Source organism: Populus trichocarpa, chromosome 15, assembly GCF_000002775.5.
Source record: "Populus trichocarpa isolate Nisqually-1 chromosome 15, P.trichocarpa_v4.1, whole genome shotgun sequence".
In the NCBI taxonomy this organism is placed as follows: Eukaryota; Viridiplantae; Streptophyta; class Magnoliopsida; order Malpighiales; family Salicaceae; genus Populus; species Populus trichocarpa.
This window is the reverse complement of record NC_037299.2, coordinates 2,724,615-2,741,582: the sequence shown is the minus strand read 5'-3', so window position 1 is coordinate 2,741,582 and position 16,968 is coordinate 2,724,615. Positions and strand designations below refer to the sequence as shown.

The 16,968-nt window shown below is 34.0% G+C and overlaps 1 protein-coding gene across 4 annotated transcripts; it reads right to left on the bottom strand.

Moving 5' to 3' along the window:
* Positions 1-1,367: 1,367 nt before the first annotated feature.
* Positions 1,368-15,899, bottom strand: LOC18105573 (probable cyclic nucleotide-gated ion channel 20, chloroplastic). Of its 4 annotated transcripts, none has more exons than XM_006374152.3 (13): positions 15,633-15,891; positions 13,975-14,497; positions 11,278-11,469; positions 10,656-10,754; positions 10,042-10,179; positions 8,346-8,594; positions 7,286-7,546; positions 6,277-6,422; positions 4,509-4,586; positions 3,950-4,079; positions 3,472-3,718; positions 3,168-3,330; positions 1,368-1,693 (listed from the first exon to the last, which is right to left on the bottom strand). In XM_006374152.3, the coding sequence occupies exons 2-13, from the start codon at positions 14,479-14,481 to the stop codon at positions 1,546-1,548; spliced, it is 2,358 nt and encodes a 785-aa protein (XP_006374214.3). In that variant the 5' UTR covers positions 14,482-14,497; positions 15,633-15,891; the 3' UTR covers positions 1,368-1,545. The 4 variants fall into 4 exon arrangements, 3 of the variants coding, with proteins under 3 accessions (XP_006374214.3, XP_024442249.2, XP_024442251.2); XR_008057465.1 differs by having other exon boundaries at positions 1,548-1,693; positions 3,168-3,365; positions 15,633-15,896; XM_024586481.2 differs by lacking the exon at positions 4,509-4,586 and having other exon boundaries at positions 15,633-15,892.
* Positions 15,900-16,968: the final 1,069 nt, after the last annotated feature.

Sequence of the window (16,968 nt, the reverse complement as noted above, 5' to 3'; positions counted from 1 at the left end):
GAACGTAGTTTGTCATTCTTCAAGACTTTAAAGAATATCATAGACTTTGAGTGAACATTAGAATGTTAAAAAGGTTTTTAAGAGCTCAAGGCATCTTTCCTCTCCTAAGATTTCACAATCACAAGAAAATGAGAGTTGGTTCCTCTACTTTTGAGTTTCTGATCTAGCAGTTAGTACGGTGTTGGTTAGAAAAGAAAAGGGTATACAATGCCCAACATATCATTTTAGTTGAGCTCTCTAAAATACGTAGACAAGATACTTAAAAATAGATAAAATGATCCTAGCTCTAATGACCTCACCAAGTTATAGTATTGACAGACTAGCCTCTGCAACAGATACTTCACAAGCCAGACATGTCTGGATGGCTAGTGAGGTGGGCAATTGAGTTAGGAGAATATGGACCCTTATATCACCTAAGACCAACTATTAAGGGGCAAGTCCTAATAGACTTCATAGCTGAATGTTCTTTTGAGCAAAATATTTAAGAAAAACCTATACCAATGGCTGAGCAGATTATACTTTCAGGTGAAGCTTAGATCCCACTAAAATCCATACAATCGATCCCATATTGAAAATTATATGTCGATGGATCTTTAAATTCTAAAGAAAATGGTGTTAGGGTGGTGCACGAGCCCCTTTTTATAGGCAAGTTTTTTTTAATATGATTTCTATTTGAATTTTTAGCCACCAATTATATATCAAAATATAAAGCTCTCCAAGCAAATTTGGGTCTAGCAGAAGCCTTGTAGGCTTTCCCTCTTCATGTCAACAATGACAAATGCAAAGCAATTCCAATACATTAGTATTGTATAAGGATTCATTGATAGTGTGTAAGAATATTTGGCCCTCATTTAATGTTCTGTAAAAAATATTAACTCTTTATTAATGTTATTAAGAGAAAATAACTCTTCAACACCTCCACTCCAGCAAAATAACATTGTTCAGGTGTTATAAATACTCCCTAAATTACCTTAGAAAAAGATTCATAATTTCTATTCTCTAAGTATTAATACTTTTAAATTCCAAAGCATTTATTATACTTAAACAATAATGAACACTTATTTTTGAAATTTAAAGTTTATTCTCTCATTTATTATAATATCTTACTTAAAAATTATTAACTTTATCATTTAAGAATCCATAAACCCAAAAAAAAAAAAAAAATTATTTTATAAGTGTTATGCCTTTTCTACCACCAATTATTTACATACTAAATTTTAAAAAAATAAATTTTAATATGAGCATATAATTATTCACTATGCAAAAAGTTTTAAAAAACTTTATTCTTAGACATTGAATTTTAAAACGTAATCGCTTATTGCATAAACTAAAAAAACCCAACTACCTAGGAATGTTAACTTCAAAGGTTGAACACAAAAACATCTTTGTACAAAAAAATAACCATTTTCTTCATATGGTTAATACGAACTCGTACATTGACAATGGTTTCCTAATTTTTATGTTGACCTCAATTTACATGGAAACTTCCTACGTTGCCATGCATTCCGAAGATTTCCTAACTCTTACATTACAAAATACAAAGATCTAAATCCTTGAGAACGAAGAATGATTTGAGTGAGGGGCAAAATGATTTGAGTGAGTGGTCTTGCTATGCTTTAGTCGCTTCTGCCGATATCTCCAAGCAACTTGAATGCGGGTAGCAGCAAGGGCTCTCCAGTAGGGAGATTGATACCTGTCAGAAGGCAAAACAAAGTCAAGTGAAAGAGCTTGCTGTTTTAAGAGTGCATTTTGAAAACATTGATTTAATGTACCATGTATCCCCTTGACTTTTAACTCAGAAGCAAAATCATATCTATTCAATATTTTACTCGAAGCAAATCTTTGATAATAACTCAAATGACATGCACAAGTCATGCTAAATGCACACTAAAGAACTCAACCTTCAGAATTTACATACAGCAAAGTCCATCACATATGTATAGTAAAACTTGTCACTGTCTATACAGCATGTTCAGCACTATATTTATCCTCAAATCACAACTTCACTGGAAGTTAAAAGCCACCACCACAAGTTGCCTAACTAGAATTGGCTTTACCCTATAATCCTTGTATGAAGCATGTAGTATTGGCTACCATAAAGAAGACCAAAGTTTTTCTGACAGGTAACTATAGAATCCTTGCATCAAAACTCTAATTCACAACGGCAAGTGGAACTTTAGAACCATGACTGGTAAGTTATTCTGACAATTAACTTTACAATCCTAGTGTGAAGACACCTTCAAGGCCTGTGATTGTAAAACCATGACCAATAACACCTTCGCTGAAACTTGAAGCCACTAACATAAGCACTTTACTTGTTTTAACTTCATGGATTTTTTTATGCGGCTTAATAGACTCTTCTTGAGAGGGAAGGGTTTATTTTCATTCACTTTCAAATATTTTTAAATTAGATACCCTCTCACTAAAGAATGTGTTTACAAAACCAAAATAATCGACCAGATCAAACTCTAAAATAGCATCCCTTCTCTCATTCCTGTTTCGAAGTCTATGGCCCCAATGCATGCCCATAACTATTGTCATTGCTTCCCATGTACCCATGAAATCTTATTGAATAAATTCTTCATAAGGCATCTCTAAGATAAGTTCATCTACATACGCCAAAAAAAGAAAGATGATACCATCCTTCAATCCCTTTTGTGCATGCATAAGCCTTAAAAGATGTTAATTTCTCCTTCTGAAAGTGGTGCTCGGACAAGGTTATCCCATTTTCTATTCTGTTGATCCCTGTGACTTCTTTTAAGCTCATATTCAACTATCATTTTCACCCCATTTTTTGTTATTAATCCCTCTATACCCAGAAGTTTATGACTCATGTCCACAATCTCCTGAGTAATATATCCAAGGTTATGATTTAGATCCTAGATCCATAACAATGATACTGGAATGCACAAAAAAAAGTTGTATCTTGTTATTATTAAAAATATTATTCTCATTTTTTTTTGTTGTAAATGTGTTGTTGAAATGAAATTATATGATATGAAATTTTAATGTTATTCGATTTTTTTTTTTCATAGTAGGTATTTCTCAAGGGAAAAGATGAAAAGCTTGCAATATAATTGACATGCATTGTTTTACAGCATAACAAAGTCAAACTGCTACACTTATTAAAGCATATGCAAAAAGATATGAATTGGCATCGGAATAACCTTATGGCTCCTTGGACAAGCGGATTCCGCAGGTTTCTTGCAAAAAGGCTGGTGACTTGTTCAAGGTCTGCGGCACTGAGTGAAAATGCTTCTACATTTGTTAAGCATCTTACTGTCCTGCTGCTAATCAAACGCTGTCCAGAAATCTTGATTTTCCTTCCATCTGCACCAGGAAGCAAAATAAACCATGTTCATGCTCTTATGGTGTGACAGAAGCCATTGGAAGTTTAGCTAGCGGGTAACTTAAACCAGTCAGTAATGAAGTGAAATAAGAATCAATATTTTTTTAAGAATAATAATATACCTTTGGACACTGAACTATGCTCAAGAAACCATGTGAGAAGTTCCTCACCACAAACATTCCCTTCAGATAAGGCTACCACCGTCCCATCATGTCCGATGCTTTCCACTTTTCCACGCACAATAAAAACCATCTTCTCAACCAGACCACCAACATAAAAAATTGCACTTCCCTTGATGTATATTTTCTGTTTTAATTTCTCACAAACCGCATCCAAGACATGTTCATCCATCAGGTGAAAAATCCATACCTACAAAATGTTGGCAGGTAAATACATAGTAAATTTATTGAAAATTCATGATTATTTTAAATAAGAAAATCTATGGTATTGCTCTTTGATTGGAATGAGCTATGGAGTTTGAACGCTACCTCACAGTCAAATTAAATTGGGGAGTTACAAGCCCCAACGATCTGAAGTGATCAATGGGCATGCAATATGTAGCAAAGCAATTTTATTAGACCCAGATATTTTGTATCTTACTTTCTTGACAAATTTGAAGAGGTGTCTTCTTATATCCCTCTGGAGGTCCTCAGGCAAATTCTCCAAAAGCATTTCTTCATTTACCCCTCTAGTAGCTGCCCAATGATACCGTTCAGCTTCTATCACTCTCCTACATGCATTTTCAGCAGTTATTAGATCCATGAAACATATGCCGAAGAAGACAACCACACATAGAAGTAAATCATTACAAGTGCACCACAAAGAGGAAGAAAATATTATAGATGGAAATGCATAGAAACAATAAAAAGGGATAGCAATATGCAAGTCATAGTGAAAGAATATTTGCCAGGACATAAACAAGGGTTTTGAATCGAGTTTGGTTGCACTATATAAAAGACTTCAATGACAGGGTTTCACTCATTGTGCACTTTGCCTTGAAATTGTATGCAATTACATTAAATTTCAACAGTAATCCTCAAGTCAGAAATATATGATAAAAGTGAGTATGAATGTGATAGAGAGAGAGGATTACCAGAAAAAACAAACAAAGAAAGAAAGATACATAGAGAGAGATGAGAAATTAAAATTAATGGCACACCTTCTTAGTTCGACCGGCAAGCGCCGATGTCTCATCCACTGATCAACATCACGTCGCCTTAGTGACATTTCTGACCTCCTAGAAGGGAGAACAATAAATAGTTGTTAAGTAATGATTAGGAAAACAAATGACATTCTAGTCTACTCGCAAATAACAAATTAGGAATAGAAAACTAATTGGTTAACATGAATTGCATCATAATGGCACCTTATCAAAAGTGACACAGGTTTACAACGTTTTCTTCTCAAGATGCAATCATAATAGACTTTGATCTCATTTCTCACATATCACTTCCATTTTTGGAGATTTAAATTAAAATATTGAACTCATATTCATCAAGATTAACTATGATCAGTACCCAATTGGTGTAAGCCTATTCTTTAATCGATTGAACAACTGAACTTGATGTGATGTGAAGTGATATAAAAAGAGTAGCCAACTAGATTAAGATAAAACATCACAAAGAACTACAAGTACTTAAGAATAAGTTTTTCATTGAAACTATAGAGATTAATCAACATATCAAAGTTGACTTTCATGGCATCAGACATGAACAACAATATGTATTATAAATGTGTCCAAATGGGCAGCAATTCTATCCATTTTTCCTCCATCCTACAACTTGACTTATGATAACTATTATAATATCTAATGAGGTGACCATAAGAAAAATTCAGAAGCAGTGTAGGCAGGGGTGGAGCAAGAAAAAAAAATTAGGGGGGGCCAAATTAAAAACATTTCTTTGTAGGGGAAATTCCCAGGTAACATTGTTGTGTAAATATGTCTTTGGTTGCCAGTGGCCTACTAGTTGTTTTTTCCTGCAGTTCATGCTCTAATTAGAACTTCCTTTGTAGCTCTTTTCCTATAAATATTTACAAGGGAGGGGCTGGGAAAAACATTTCCTTGCAGGGGCCGGGGCCCCTGCCAGCCCCCCCTGCCTCCGCCACTGAGTGTAGGTAAGACACATATAGATATAAATAAATCTACAAATAGATATCTATATAAATCTACAAATAGATCTAATTACCTAGATTGGATTATATTTATTTGACACATTGTTGTCAAAATGATAATAAAGGTGATGACACCACTTCAAGTTTCAATGCGTATATCATGGATAAAAAACCATACTATTGGAAACTAAGAATCTTGAAATTTCAATTCAATAAATTTAGCAATTCTACATCAAAATAGGATTCTCTCATTGATGACATGAGCTAGTCACATAAGTGATGAAAATTTTAGCAGGAACCATACCATGCACTCTCAAGATTATCTAAACAGAATTTCATTTTTGTTGATAGCTTAAATTATTCAAAGTCTCTTGTTAAAATAGTGGACTTTGCATCAGATGCTTTCTTTACGAAGAGTCGGAGTTGAAGCTTTGTGGAGTTACTTTGGCATCGGTTAATCACACTACCTCAAGTTACTCTTTTTTTTTTCTTAGGAAAAAAAAGTTGTATAAGATGCATCTAAAACCCATGAAAGAGTTTTAAGAAGTGTAATGAAAAATATCTTTGAATCTAAACTCAGGATAATCACAGTATACCCAAGCACAGGCTATAAATTTCTTCCTCGCTAGAAGCACCATTTAATATACTCATTCTAACCCAAATCATCCATGCTTTCAAATAAGAACTCTATTGAAACAGATTAACAAGAATATTGATTTCACCAACAAACATTTAACCAAAAAAAAAAAAAACTACATCCCAACCAAGGGCTTTTGCATGATATTTAAGAAGAAAATTTTAACAATAAATTATACCTCCTACCGAGAGCCTGAAGAAAGTTCTGCATATTTCCTATGAGAAAAGCAAAGAGCAAGAGGCCAATTCCAATTATTGCCATGGTAAAGAGGATTTCCCAAACAAAATAGCTCGGTGTTTGGTTTCCAGCTAGAGTACTGATTTGCTTCACAAAGTAAAATAAAAACAATTATATATATATGTCAACAAGAAATATAGAGAGTATTATAGTTAGCACCAATATTGACACAACTATAATGATTGGAAAAAGAAATACAGTGACTTCTTTTTAAGATCAAGGAGGTATGTGGCATAAAATATACGAGTTATGAAGAAGTACCCTAAGAAATCAAGGGCTTCAGGATAAGCAGGATTAAAATGGACTGTATTGTAACTTAGGCAACACTTGCCAAATAAAAAAAGAGATGTCATTCTACAACATAGAACTAAGAAATTCTGTATCCATAAAGAATTTTTTATAACCATTCAATTGACCAACACTTTTCACATTACTTGTTGTAGCCAACAGCACATCTGTAACTTTGGTTTAAGAAAACTCTCCTCCAAATTAAAATAAGAACATATTATTTCATGAAAGCCATATTCAGCATGCTCAAAATCCAAGTACAGTGACATGCCAACATGATTGATGTGTACATCCACACGCTTTATGATTTAGCTAAGAATCTCCTTAAGCAACATGGTTCCGCGGATGGCAGTGGGAGATTCAATCTCCATCTTTGGACATATTGAATTCTTTTATGGCAATGGACTTTCCATGATTTGTATGGTTTGAATGGCTGATTTTCAGCCTTATAATGTGTGACAGTCTCTATACAAAAAAGCAACTCTCACAAAGAAAGATTGAGACCAAAACCCTCTTTGACAAACACACCTTCAAGTGGCAAGTTTGCACACCTTTAAATGGCAAGTTTCATATTCCTTACTCTAGAGAAAATTTCCAATCAATTCATAATAGATAGAGGATAAGGTAAGAATGGTGTCCATAAGATATTATTGATCACATACCTGGAATCCCCAAAATAATGAATATGTGTATCTGGTGATGGTATTTTTCCCAGTGAGATTGACTGCCTGGGCATAGATTCCATAAGAAAAAACATTCGGAGTAAAACAAGCACTGGCATTAGAATTGTTTTTCCAGTTGGTCCAGTTTGAACTTGACGCCTGGTGTTCAAAAGTCTCATGTCGACCACAATCTATAAACTTCTTGCATTCATGTTGATAACTAGTATCATGGCAGGCATCACGAAGACATTGATTTACCCTCTGTTAAAAGATCATGAGAATCTTTTGAGTACTATTATAATATGAAACTAGTTGTAGATAGTCGCTTAATTAACCAAAAGAAGAAGGCAAACAAGATGTCAAAGAGAGCAAACTAACCATACCAGGATAATATAAGAAGACAACATACAAACCACGCCAGAATAACATAAAAGGATAAATATAGTGTCATGAGTAAACCAAAAAATATATAGGAGTTTGTTTTATTGACTTCAAGAGCACAAATATTGCTCAAGAACTAAATCTTCCATGTAGTAGTTTTAAGAAATTCAGTCATTACAAGAATTACACATTGAAACATGCATACATGGGAGGGGTTTATGCAGATGAGTAGAGATACATGCTACAAAATGTATGGAACAAGTCTTAAAATCATTATAAAAAATAGACTTGAAATCCGAGCAATAACAGTAGCAAGAGAAACTTGGAAGGAATTATGATCAGGTCTTGATTTTGAAACTAGTTTAATATACTTTAGTTGAAAACAATTATGATTTCATTATATTATAATTCAAATCAAAAACAGAATGATGCAATATTTCCTTGCTTCAGAGGTTATGAACTTTAAATTGAATTATGACTTCATTTCTTGAATAGGAGAGGGTGAAACTAATGGAAAAAAATGCACCATTAACAGTTCAGCCACTCTATATTTCTCTAACAATGAAATCGGGATAGTAACAGAGTATATAAAAGTTTTTGGATATTCAAATGACAGGAAAAATGTTGAAAGAAATAAAGCTCTACCAGCATATTTAAGCACATAATGACTTCTACTCACCTGCAACCCAAAGAGATACCAACACGACCCAATGATATGGCCAGACAACACAAAGGTGAAAAGATTTATAAAGAAGTTCGCCGAAGCTGTCTCAAATATGAAGCCATTTGGAGACTGACCAATGAGAAGAGGAATAAACCTAAACAACCTTGGAATGTACTGGACAAGAATAACTGCCCGTAAGAGATTCTTGGCATAGTTTGCTCCGGAGGAATCCAATCCTTTTGGTAGGAGTGCTAACACAATGATCTGCACGTGATTACCAAGAATATGGTATCAGAAGCAGGTTTAAATTTATGTTTGACACGTTAATCAAATACTAGAAAGATCACAAATTTATAATAGACACAACTAGCCAAATACTAGAAGATTACAGTGTAAATTTCATGCATACCTATACAAGCAATTGCTAGTTATTTCTTTTTCAGTATATGCAACAAGAAATTCCGGATGATTTATACTTCCATCGACCTCCAGCTCCTAACTCCAGCTAGTAACTTTGGTCACTCTAGTCAACTGTACTTGTAAAGCCAAGGCTCACCAAACAAGGATTGTATGTTTCTTTGGAGGTATTTCATACTTATTGTTGTTTGGTAAAGGGAATGGAGACTTTAAGGATCTATTCCTTACATTTCAAAGCAACTGAGGCAAGACAGGATAACCTTTGGCCTCTGTATGGTGGTACTGCTTCAAGGGCAGAAGGGTTGCTTTAATAGAGATGCGTCAACTTTAGATGCTCTCTTCACATGAATTTGCTGACTTTTTTCTTGTTAATTGCCAGTTAACTAGGAATGTTTTCCTTAAATAATCACATTAAAGTCTGTCTAGTTCTACTCACACCACTAGAAGTTTATCAATAATGCAAACCATCATTTCAAAGTAATTTCCTTCCATTCACATTACAACAATAACAACAACCAAGCCTCGACCCCAAACTAGTTGGGCTTGGCTAAATTGATCCTTTTGTGCCATTCCACACGATCATATTTCCTTCCATTCATGTTAAATTCATTATTTTATTTATCCTGATTTAACTTTTGAAGAGAGTTAGATATTTATTTATGCTTTTTTTTTCAGGGATATAAATGCACATTGAGTGTCACTAAGGATAGTCACTTCTAAAGTGATTGTCCAGATGCTCTCTAAATCTCATTATAGGCAAGACAGACGCACATATCTCCATTTATGGAACCTGAGATACATATATATGACTGCGAGATTAGGAGAGTGTTCGGAAAGTCACTATCGTAGCAGTGCTCATTACATATTAGAGGCTGCAGCACTTGACACTTCACTTTTGTTGATTCATATCTATGCCCACCATTTTCAAGCTCTTGCAAAACTTGATTTTCAACTGTGGACATTATTTATCCTCTACATATCATGCAATCAGACTCAGACTTGCTTGAACTAACTTGGGCATAAGGCCCAGTGACATCCTTGTGCTCGCCAGAATCCAAAATACATAATGAAAAGTAATTAATTTTCACATCCTCAGCTAGTTTCAGAGCACTGATAATTAGATAACTAACTATTCAAACATAAGAATATAGATGCAACATGTTGATTTTTAAGCAAATTTCTGAAGGTGGATAGTTACAATGCCTTAACAGCCTTTTCTTTTAAGCACCTCTCACAACAGACTCGACACCAATCCCAGAAGAAAGATATGCTGGACAAAGAATGAATAACATACCTGTGGAAGTGGTAATACAACAAATAAGTCAATAAAAAAACATCCTCGGAGATAGTGCATAGCAATTTTCTTTGGATGGTCAACTAACTCTCCAGCACCAACCACTCTAGATTCAGGAGCTACATAAGCTAATCTAAACTGCAGAAAATAAATGAAGAGAATATTAATGGATTAGTTACCTATTTAAAACAGTTTCCATATAATAGCTCAAGACAAAGGCACTGGAATTTGACAATCATACTGAACTAATTAGAGGAACACAAATACAAGCTCATCATATTTATTACGAGTTTTTTTCTCCTTCTGTCATTGGATATGCCAATACAGGTTCTGTTCACCATTGAATTTTGATATCACGTGTCCTATAAGGTTCTGTGATCATAGAAAGAAAGTGTTCTTCTAAAATTCCACCTGATCCTTTTAGCCTTAATTGTGTTAAATGGTGTGTTACAGAGGTTGATTGTATGGCTGAAGTTACTACAAAGCCTACAATAAGTAACCTCTAAGGTACTTCTAAATGTGAGATAACTTTTAGTTATAATAGAGATGACAGGTCTAACAACATCAAAAAAGAAAGAAACCAACAAAAATTAATGTTCAGAGGCGTTATGTACCTGAAGAAATATGTTCAGTAAGTAGATTGCATCAGTCAAGCACCTAAAAGACACAACTGCTTTAGTCATTCCCCAATCAATAACTATGCACTTTTCATCCTGCACCCAAAAAAGAAAATCATAAATCCAAAAACAATACAATCCAAAGTAATGAACTAGGGAGAATATATATAAAATGCCTAAATAACAAAGCATTGAAACCAAAATGAGATAAAGTATATAAACTATAACGGCAGCTTTGAGCATTATTATGAGAGTTCGTCCTGAACAGTCATGCGAGGAATCTGGGAGTTCTATATAATCCATGTGAAATCACAGACTGCGAAAGATCTTATCATGGAACCTCTCAGAAATACAATATCCATGATTAGAACACACTAAATCGAAAACCCTAAAACAAGGAGTCTGAATGCAAAACTCAATAGTATGTGAAGAAAAATCTCATATCCTTGCAGGAAAAAAGAAATAAAAAAAAATCTCTGCATAATACATTGCACAAACCTGCAAAAAAGTTACTAAAAGCATGATTACTGAGCTATATGTAAATGCACAATCTATGAACTTCACAATTTTAATGCAACTCTAATTATAAATTCTGGAAATATAAACAAATCAACAACACCTGTTTCACCGACAGCAAGATGAAAAACAAGGGGTCAACAAAAATTGCCACCAAGCAAGAAATGACAAAAAACTTGTTCCACTTCTGAACAACTTTCGCATGAGGATTCATAACTCCAGGAATATATGAGTTTATAGCATTATTGAATCTCCTTGCCCAACCTTTAGCATCTCCATAGAGAACACTATGAAACTGCAAGAAGTGCAAAAAGTTGCATGAAGGCCCATAAAATTATTATAATTTGTAATAACTAAGAAATGGAGACAAAAATTATAAATAAAGCAATGATCTAGTAGTGGTTCAATGCACTGTAATATTGAAAATGAGAATATAAGCCACTCAGAGTACTGAATATTGTCTCCTACTTGTAAAATTAGAAACGATACACGATTCACAGGCAGTTGGAATGTAATTTTTTCAGGTAGATATTGTTGATTATATTTTTATTTAAGCTCATGTAACTATGAATAAATGAGAGCAAAGAATGTGCACAACTTTTGTCACCAATGCTTTCTCCCACAAGGAAAAAAGTCAAACACTGCTTCTTGATCTTGTCTGAAGCCAACCAACCCCTTCTATGAAGTCCTTACAAATCAACTTGAAGAAAAAATTGGTTTGCCTAGTTTACCAAGTTAACAATGGCACTTTACTATATAAAAACTAATCAAATTAGGAACTTCAGACAGTAAAACCAATTATCAAATTTTGTCAAAGCATCAAGCCATCATCTTCACCATAAGCATATAAGCTGTCAAAATCTTAAAAAGAAAAAAAATGAACCTATTCTCCTAACCAATTATCATAGTAGGTCCTCAAAAATATAATAAATCTTGAACTTTGATAAGCCTAAAAGTGAACCAGCTGTTTTTCTTCATCCTTCAAATTCCTCCAACTTGAACAACAAAATTCCCCTACCATCATGTCATAGTCCTCAAAACCAACCATCAAATATCCAACCTTTTATGATTTATGCCATGGAAGAATTTAAATGATTGCTAGTGAAAGTTTTGCAAGCGATTAATGAAAGTGAGCATTCGAAAGAAAAGAAGAATTTAAATGGTTCCATAACAGTTGGCTATAACAACAGAAGAACACAAACATATGAACGTACGATGAGCATAAAGATAAAATATTCCGATCCTAATACCAGAAAGAGAATGCAAAACTCAAAGCCACAACTCCCTCACCAACAAACTGTCCCAAGTGAATCATCATTGATAGATCCATTAACAGATGAAGTCCAGTACCCAGTGAGCATATGCAACTGGCCCATAAAATCCCCTGCCCTCAAATAAATACACATGTAGTACTCCTATAACCGATACCTAACTATAGAAACTTAATGACACTCTTCAATACAACATTTTTTTTTTCAATTGGATGGCTCAAAATAGGAGGAAACTAAGACACAATATCTTATGACATATAACACTTTTCAACCATAAAGAAAAACACCAATACCCCCACTAGATCTGTACAACCTCTGTTACCACCACCTACATACAGCTGCCAAAACTACCACCACCTTGTCCTTCATGAAAGCATCAAAATGATTATCATAATCCCATTCCACCACTGCCACTCTATCATCACCAACAAGAGCATCCTTGACTTGTGAGATTCATCACATCATGAACTCGCAAGATTTCATTAGAGAGCATGTCAATTAAACAAGAAGCCATTTGCAAGATTTTTATGTCTTACCCCACCGAGCAACTACTTATCACTTTCAAGAACAAAATACTTGTGCTTTTTTTTTTCAGAATCTATATATTATACCAAGATTATCAAACAATGCCAGTCACATTGGATGAGCATAGTGATTTTTTTGAGGGTTAGTGGCTCATTCTATCTTTATATAATAGGATAATTCTCCAATTTGTCCTTATATCTCTAATTGAGCCAATTTTATTCTTGAATATATGTTTAAGTTTCTAACATATCCTTCTGACAAGATTTTTGGTCCAAACCATCAAAATTTTGCTTATGATTATTTTTTATTTCCAAAACGCCCTTACAAGCTAGGCAAATGGAAGGCTTTCATGTGCAGATAAGTGACTAATTCCAATGGTTTCGCCTCAAAAACTTGCCAAAAGGGTAGGTTAAAAACATAACATATATTCAAGAATAAAATTGGCTCAATTAGAGAAATAAGGATAGATTGTAGAATTTCTTTATTATAGAAGGACAATTTGAGCCATTAATCTAATTTTTAAATGCACAAAAAACTCCACTTCTATAAATAAAGCCAGCAAGTGCAGAAATAAGATTCATTAAATGTTTCAGTACCCCCATTGTTACAGTAGTAAGGTCCATGAAAAATGCTACTAGGGTGTTCCAATCTCAAAAAAATGAGCAATCAGTTATGTTGATTCTCGAATTCAACCGAGGTCTAAAGAGATGGAAATCAAATGATGAGCTATACTGACTCGGTCGATAACAATAGTCATCATGAAACCAAACTAGTGATGAGGAAAATAGTGGATATATGATAGAAATATCCAAGCAAAGTAACCAAGTAAAAATATTTGTAACAAAATAGGCACTTAGATCTGAAGTCTAAATCCTAAATCCAAATAGAAACTGGTTCACCATGTTCATATAATTGAGGGCAACAAGTAGCAGCTGTAAAAAACCAGGATAAAATGACAGAAATTCCCGAAGCTATAAGGTTTTTCTATTAGAACAAAAGCATACCTTTGAATCAAATATACTAGAAGTTTTTGCATGTCTTTGCTGCGAAGCTCTAGAATGGTAATATGATGGGCATGTTGTGCAGTAAGGATCATTGCACATGCCTAGTTGCCCAGACCTCATTAAATGGGCATTTGTAGCAGTATACTTGTCATCCCAGTCATTCTTATCCATTCCATTAAGAGATGGATATTTTTCTGGCTTGGGCTCCACCTTTTTGCGAGCTGTTACACCATGATTTGCCAGAAACAAGTTTTCAGTGTTGCGGTTGATATATAATGGACCACTCATCTGTACCAGTGGAGCTTTTCTTGCACTACGCAGTGGACCAGTAAAGCCAACAAGGTTGGTTTCAGAACCATAGGACTCCATGGAATCCAAAGGAATGGAAGTTGATGCACTTTGAGTCCTGGAAAGAAATGGCCGAAATCGAGAATCCACATTTTCATCCACTGACTTTGGATGTGTGTCTGACAGCATTGGAATATCATCTTTGTCATGGTTAGCCATTTCTTATTAACAGGACCTACTCAAGGAACAGAAAATGAAGTCAATATTCAATACACATAAATGCGTGTGTAGTTACAGAATAAAAATTCAATGAAGAATCACACTAAACTATTTTGATTAACAAGAACGGGTACCCAAAATGTGGGAGAAGAAAAATAAGAAATGCAGGTGAAACATCACTTGCTCCAATGCTAGTAATGATTTGATGAAAGCATAAAAACAGCTCATTCAAGCCCAATACATTACAGCAGAAAAATTATAGTTTAGCTTAGTTCCCATGCTTATAACCTTTAATGAAAGAAGAGTTCAGCTCACTGAATTCAAGCTCAAAAGGTTACAATTAAGCAGCACAGTACTAACCAATTTTCAGTGGTTCCAGCTACTAGCACTTGATGTATCAAAAACTGCCAACTGAATCAATTTCTTAATGTAAATCTTGGCACTTCTTTAGTTAATGATTTATACCAACAAGCAACCTATCTTCAGAATACTTAAATTTTCTTGCGCAGTTGAGATATTAATTTCTACACTGCAATGTTCCTAGACTGGTTAACATCTTTCCGGGCAACATTAGGGAACGCTTTCAGCACTCGAGCCATTCAGTGTTTATTTCTGTCACAAAAGAGTTCTGAACAAGCCATATTAATCTCATTATAATTGCCATAATTTTATACTCTCACTAAGTCAATCAATCCAAAATCAACCTAGTGACAATCCTAATGATAATCTGCAGCTAATTACCCCTTAAATCCTGATTCACCAAGTAGTTTACACAGATAGCTGATTCTATGTTGTGGAAAAAGATCATGAGCCAAAAGAACTTCTAGCAGACTGTCTTTAATTCTTACCCATAATACTAAGGAGTTGTGAGCTTAGAACTCAGAGACCAAGTTCAACATGGCATTACTAAGCAAAGCATAACAATTCCGAAATTTATTAGCTACCTTTACACATTGGTGCGTTTTGATAAACAGCTCATAACAAGAACAAGAAAACCCAAATTTGACTTTGAAGAAGCAAAATCAACAACTTTGATACAGAGTCATTCAAGAACAGCAAAGGGTTATAGTAACTTTTACGCTAAATTATCGAAACCCAATTAAGAACTAAGTGGACAAAAAAGAAAAAGAAAGTTCAAAAAAGACACAAACCTGCTGTAACTTGAAGCAAAGAAAACCCAACTCTACAGACTTACAAACAGCATCATCTAGCAACTAGCAAGGCAATGCAAGCTTGATAGAGCAGAACAGAAAGAAACAAAGAAGGGAGGAGAGAGTGCCACGAGACTTTGTAAAGAGAGAGTGAAGACTTTGAAAAGTCAGTCGTTTGCATGGTGGCGTGTCAAGGGCAGAGGGAGGACTTTAGGCCCCCATTTTACAAGGCAAGAAAGTACAAAAGAATTTATTGAACTTTCCCACTTGACATTGCTGTTCTCCTGTGCATTGAAGTAATCTAAAAATATAAATAAAAAATTAATTTAAAAATAAAAAAATTTCTAAAACACAGTCTAGTGGGAAAAAAAAAATAAACATTATCTTACTCGTTTGCTTCTGTAATGAAACTTCTTCCCCCCTCCCTGCCAAAACTAGGGGCGTTAAAAAGACCATTTCAATGGTATTTATATTATTTAACTTGATTTAATTGTTAAAATTAAATAATATAGATATTATAAATAATAATAAATTAAAAAAAAATCTAAAAAATATATATTATATATTGGATAGTAGATCGAGATTTTTAAAATTAAATCAACTCAACCTAATTTGTGTACCTTATCATAATAAACTTAATTTTTCACTGTTGATGTATTAAGTATAAATTATCTTTTTATAGCTTATAATAAGGTTTAGGTTGATTTATTAAGTATAAATTTTAGTTCTAATTAAGTTTAACTAATAAAAAATAATAATATAAACTCAATTTGTAGATATTTATAATATTTATAAAAAAAATTTAGTTAAATTCAATATATAAACTAAAAAAATTAAAAATATTAGTATAATTATACAATTTTATTTTCTTAATTGACTCTTCAAATAATAATAATAATAACAGTCGTAGCCATTGGTTCCTATATTCTCATAGTCAAGGCTTGCACCAAGGGAGGGTTTATCTTTCCTTCATTGAAAGGCAGCCACGTATTAACGTTACGAACGATGTGAGAGGTGGGCTAAATAACTTCTTACATGAAATATAAACAAATTGATTGAAAGCTCCTCATGATCTCCTCTTGATAAATATGAAGAAAAAACAAGTTTATGATAAAAGCATAGGGTTGAAACCCGGTCCGGCTTGACGGGTCAATCCGGACCTGGCTGATTCAGGGCTGGAGCTGGCTCGGATTGAAGAAAAAATAGAAGAAGGAAAAACTCGGCGTGACCCGGCTAACCCGGCCGGTTGACCTGGCAAGACCCGATCAAAAATCCGGTTACGACCCGTTGACTTTTTTTTTTTTTACTAAAACAGCGTTATTTTGATTTTAAAAGA

Coding starts and splice junctions, on each gene's coding strand:
- LOC18105573 (XM_006374152.3), bottom strand. CDS start 14,481: ATGGCTAACCATGACAAAGATGATATTCCAATGCTGTCAGACACACAT. Junction 10,180..10,655: donor TACTGAACATATTTCTTCAG/GTACATAACGCC, acceptor TATTTTCTGCAG/TTTAGATTAGCTTATGTAGC. Junction 4,080..4,508: donor TTGCCGGTCGAACTAAGAAG/GTGTGCCATTAA, acceptor AAATGCATGTAG/GAGAGTGATAGAAGCTGAAC.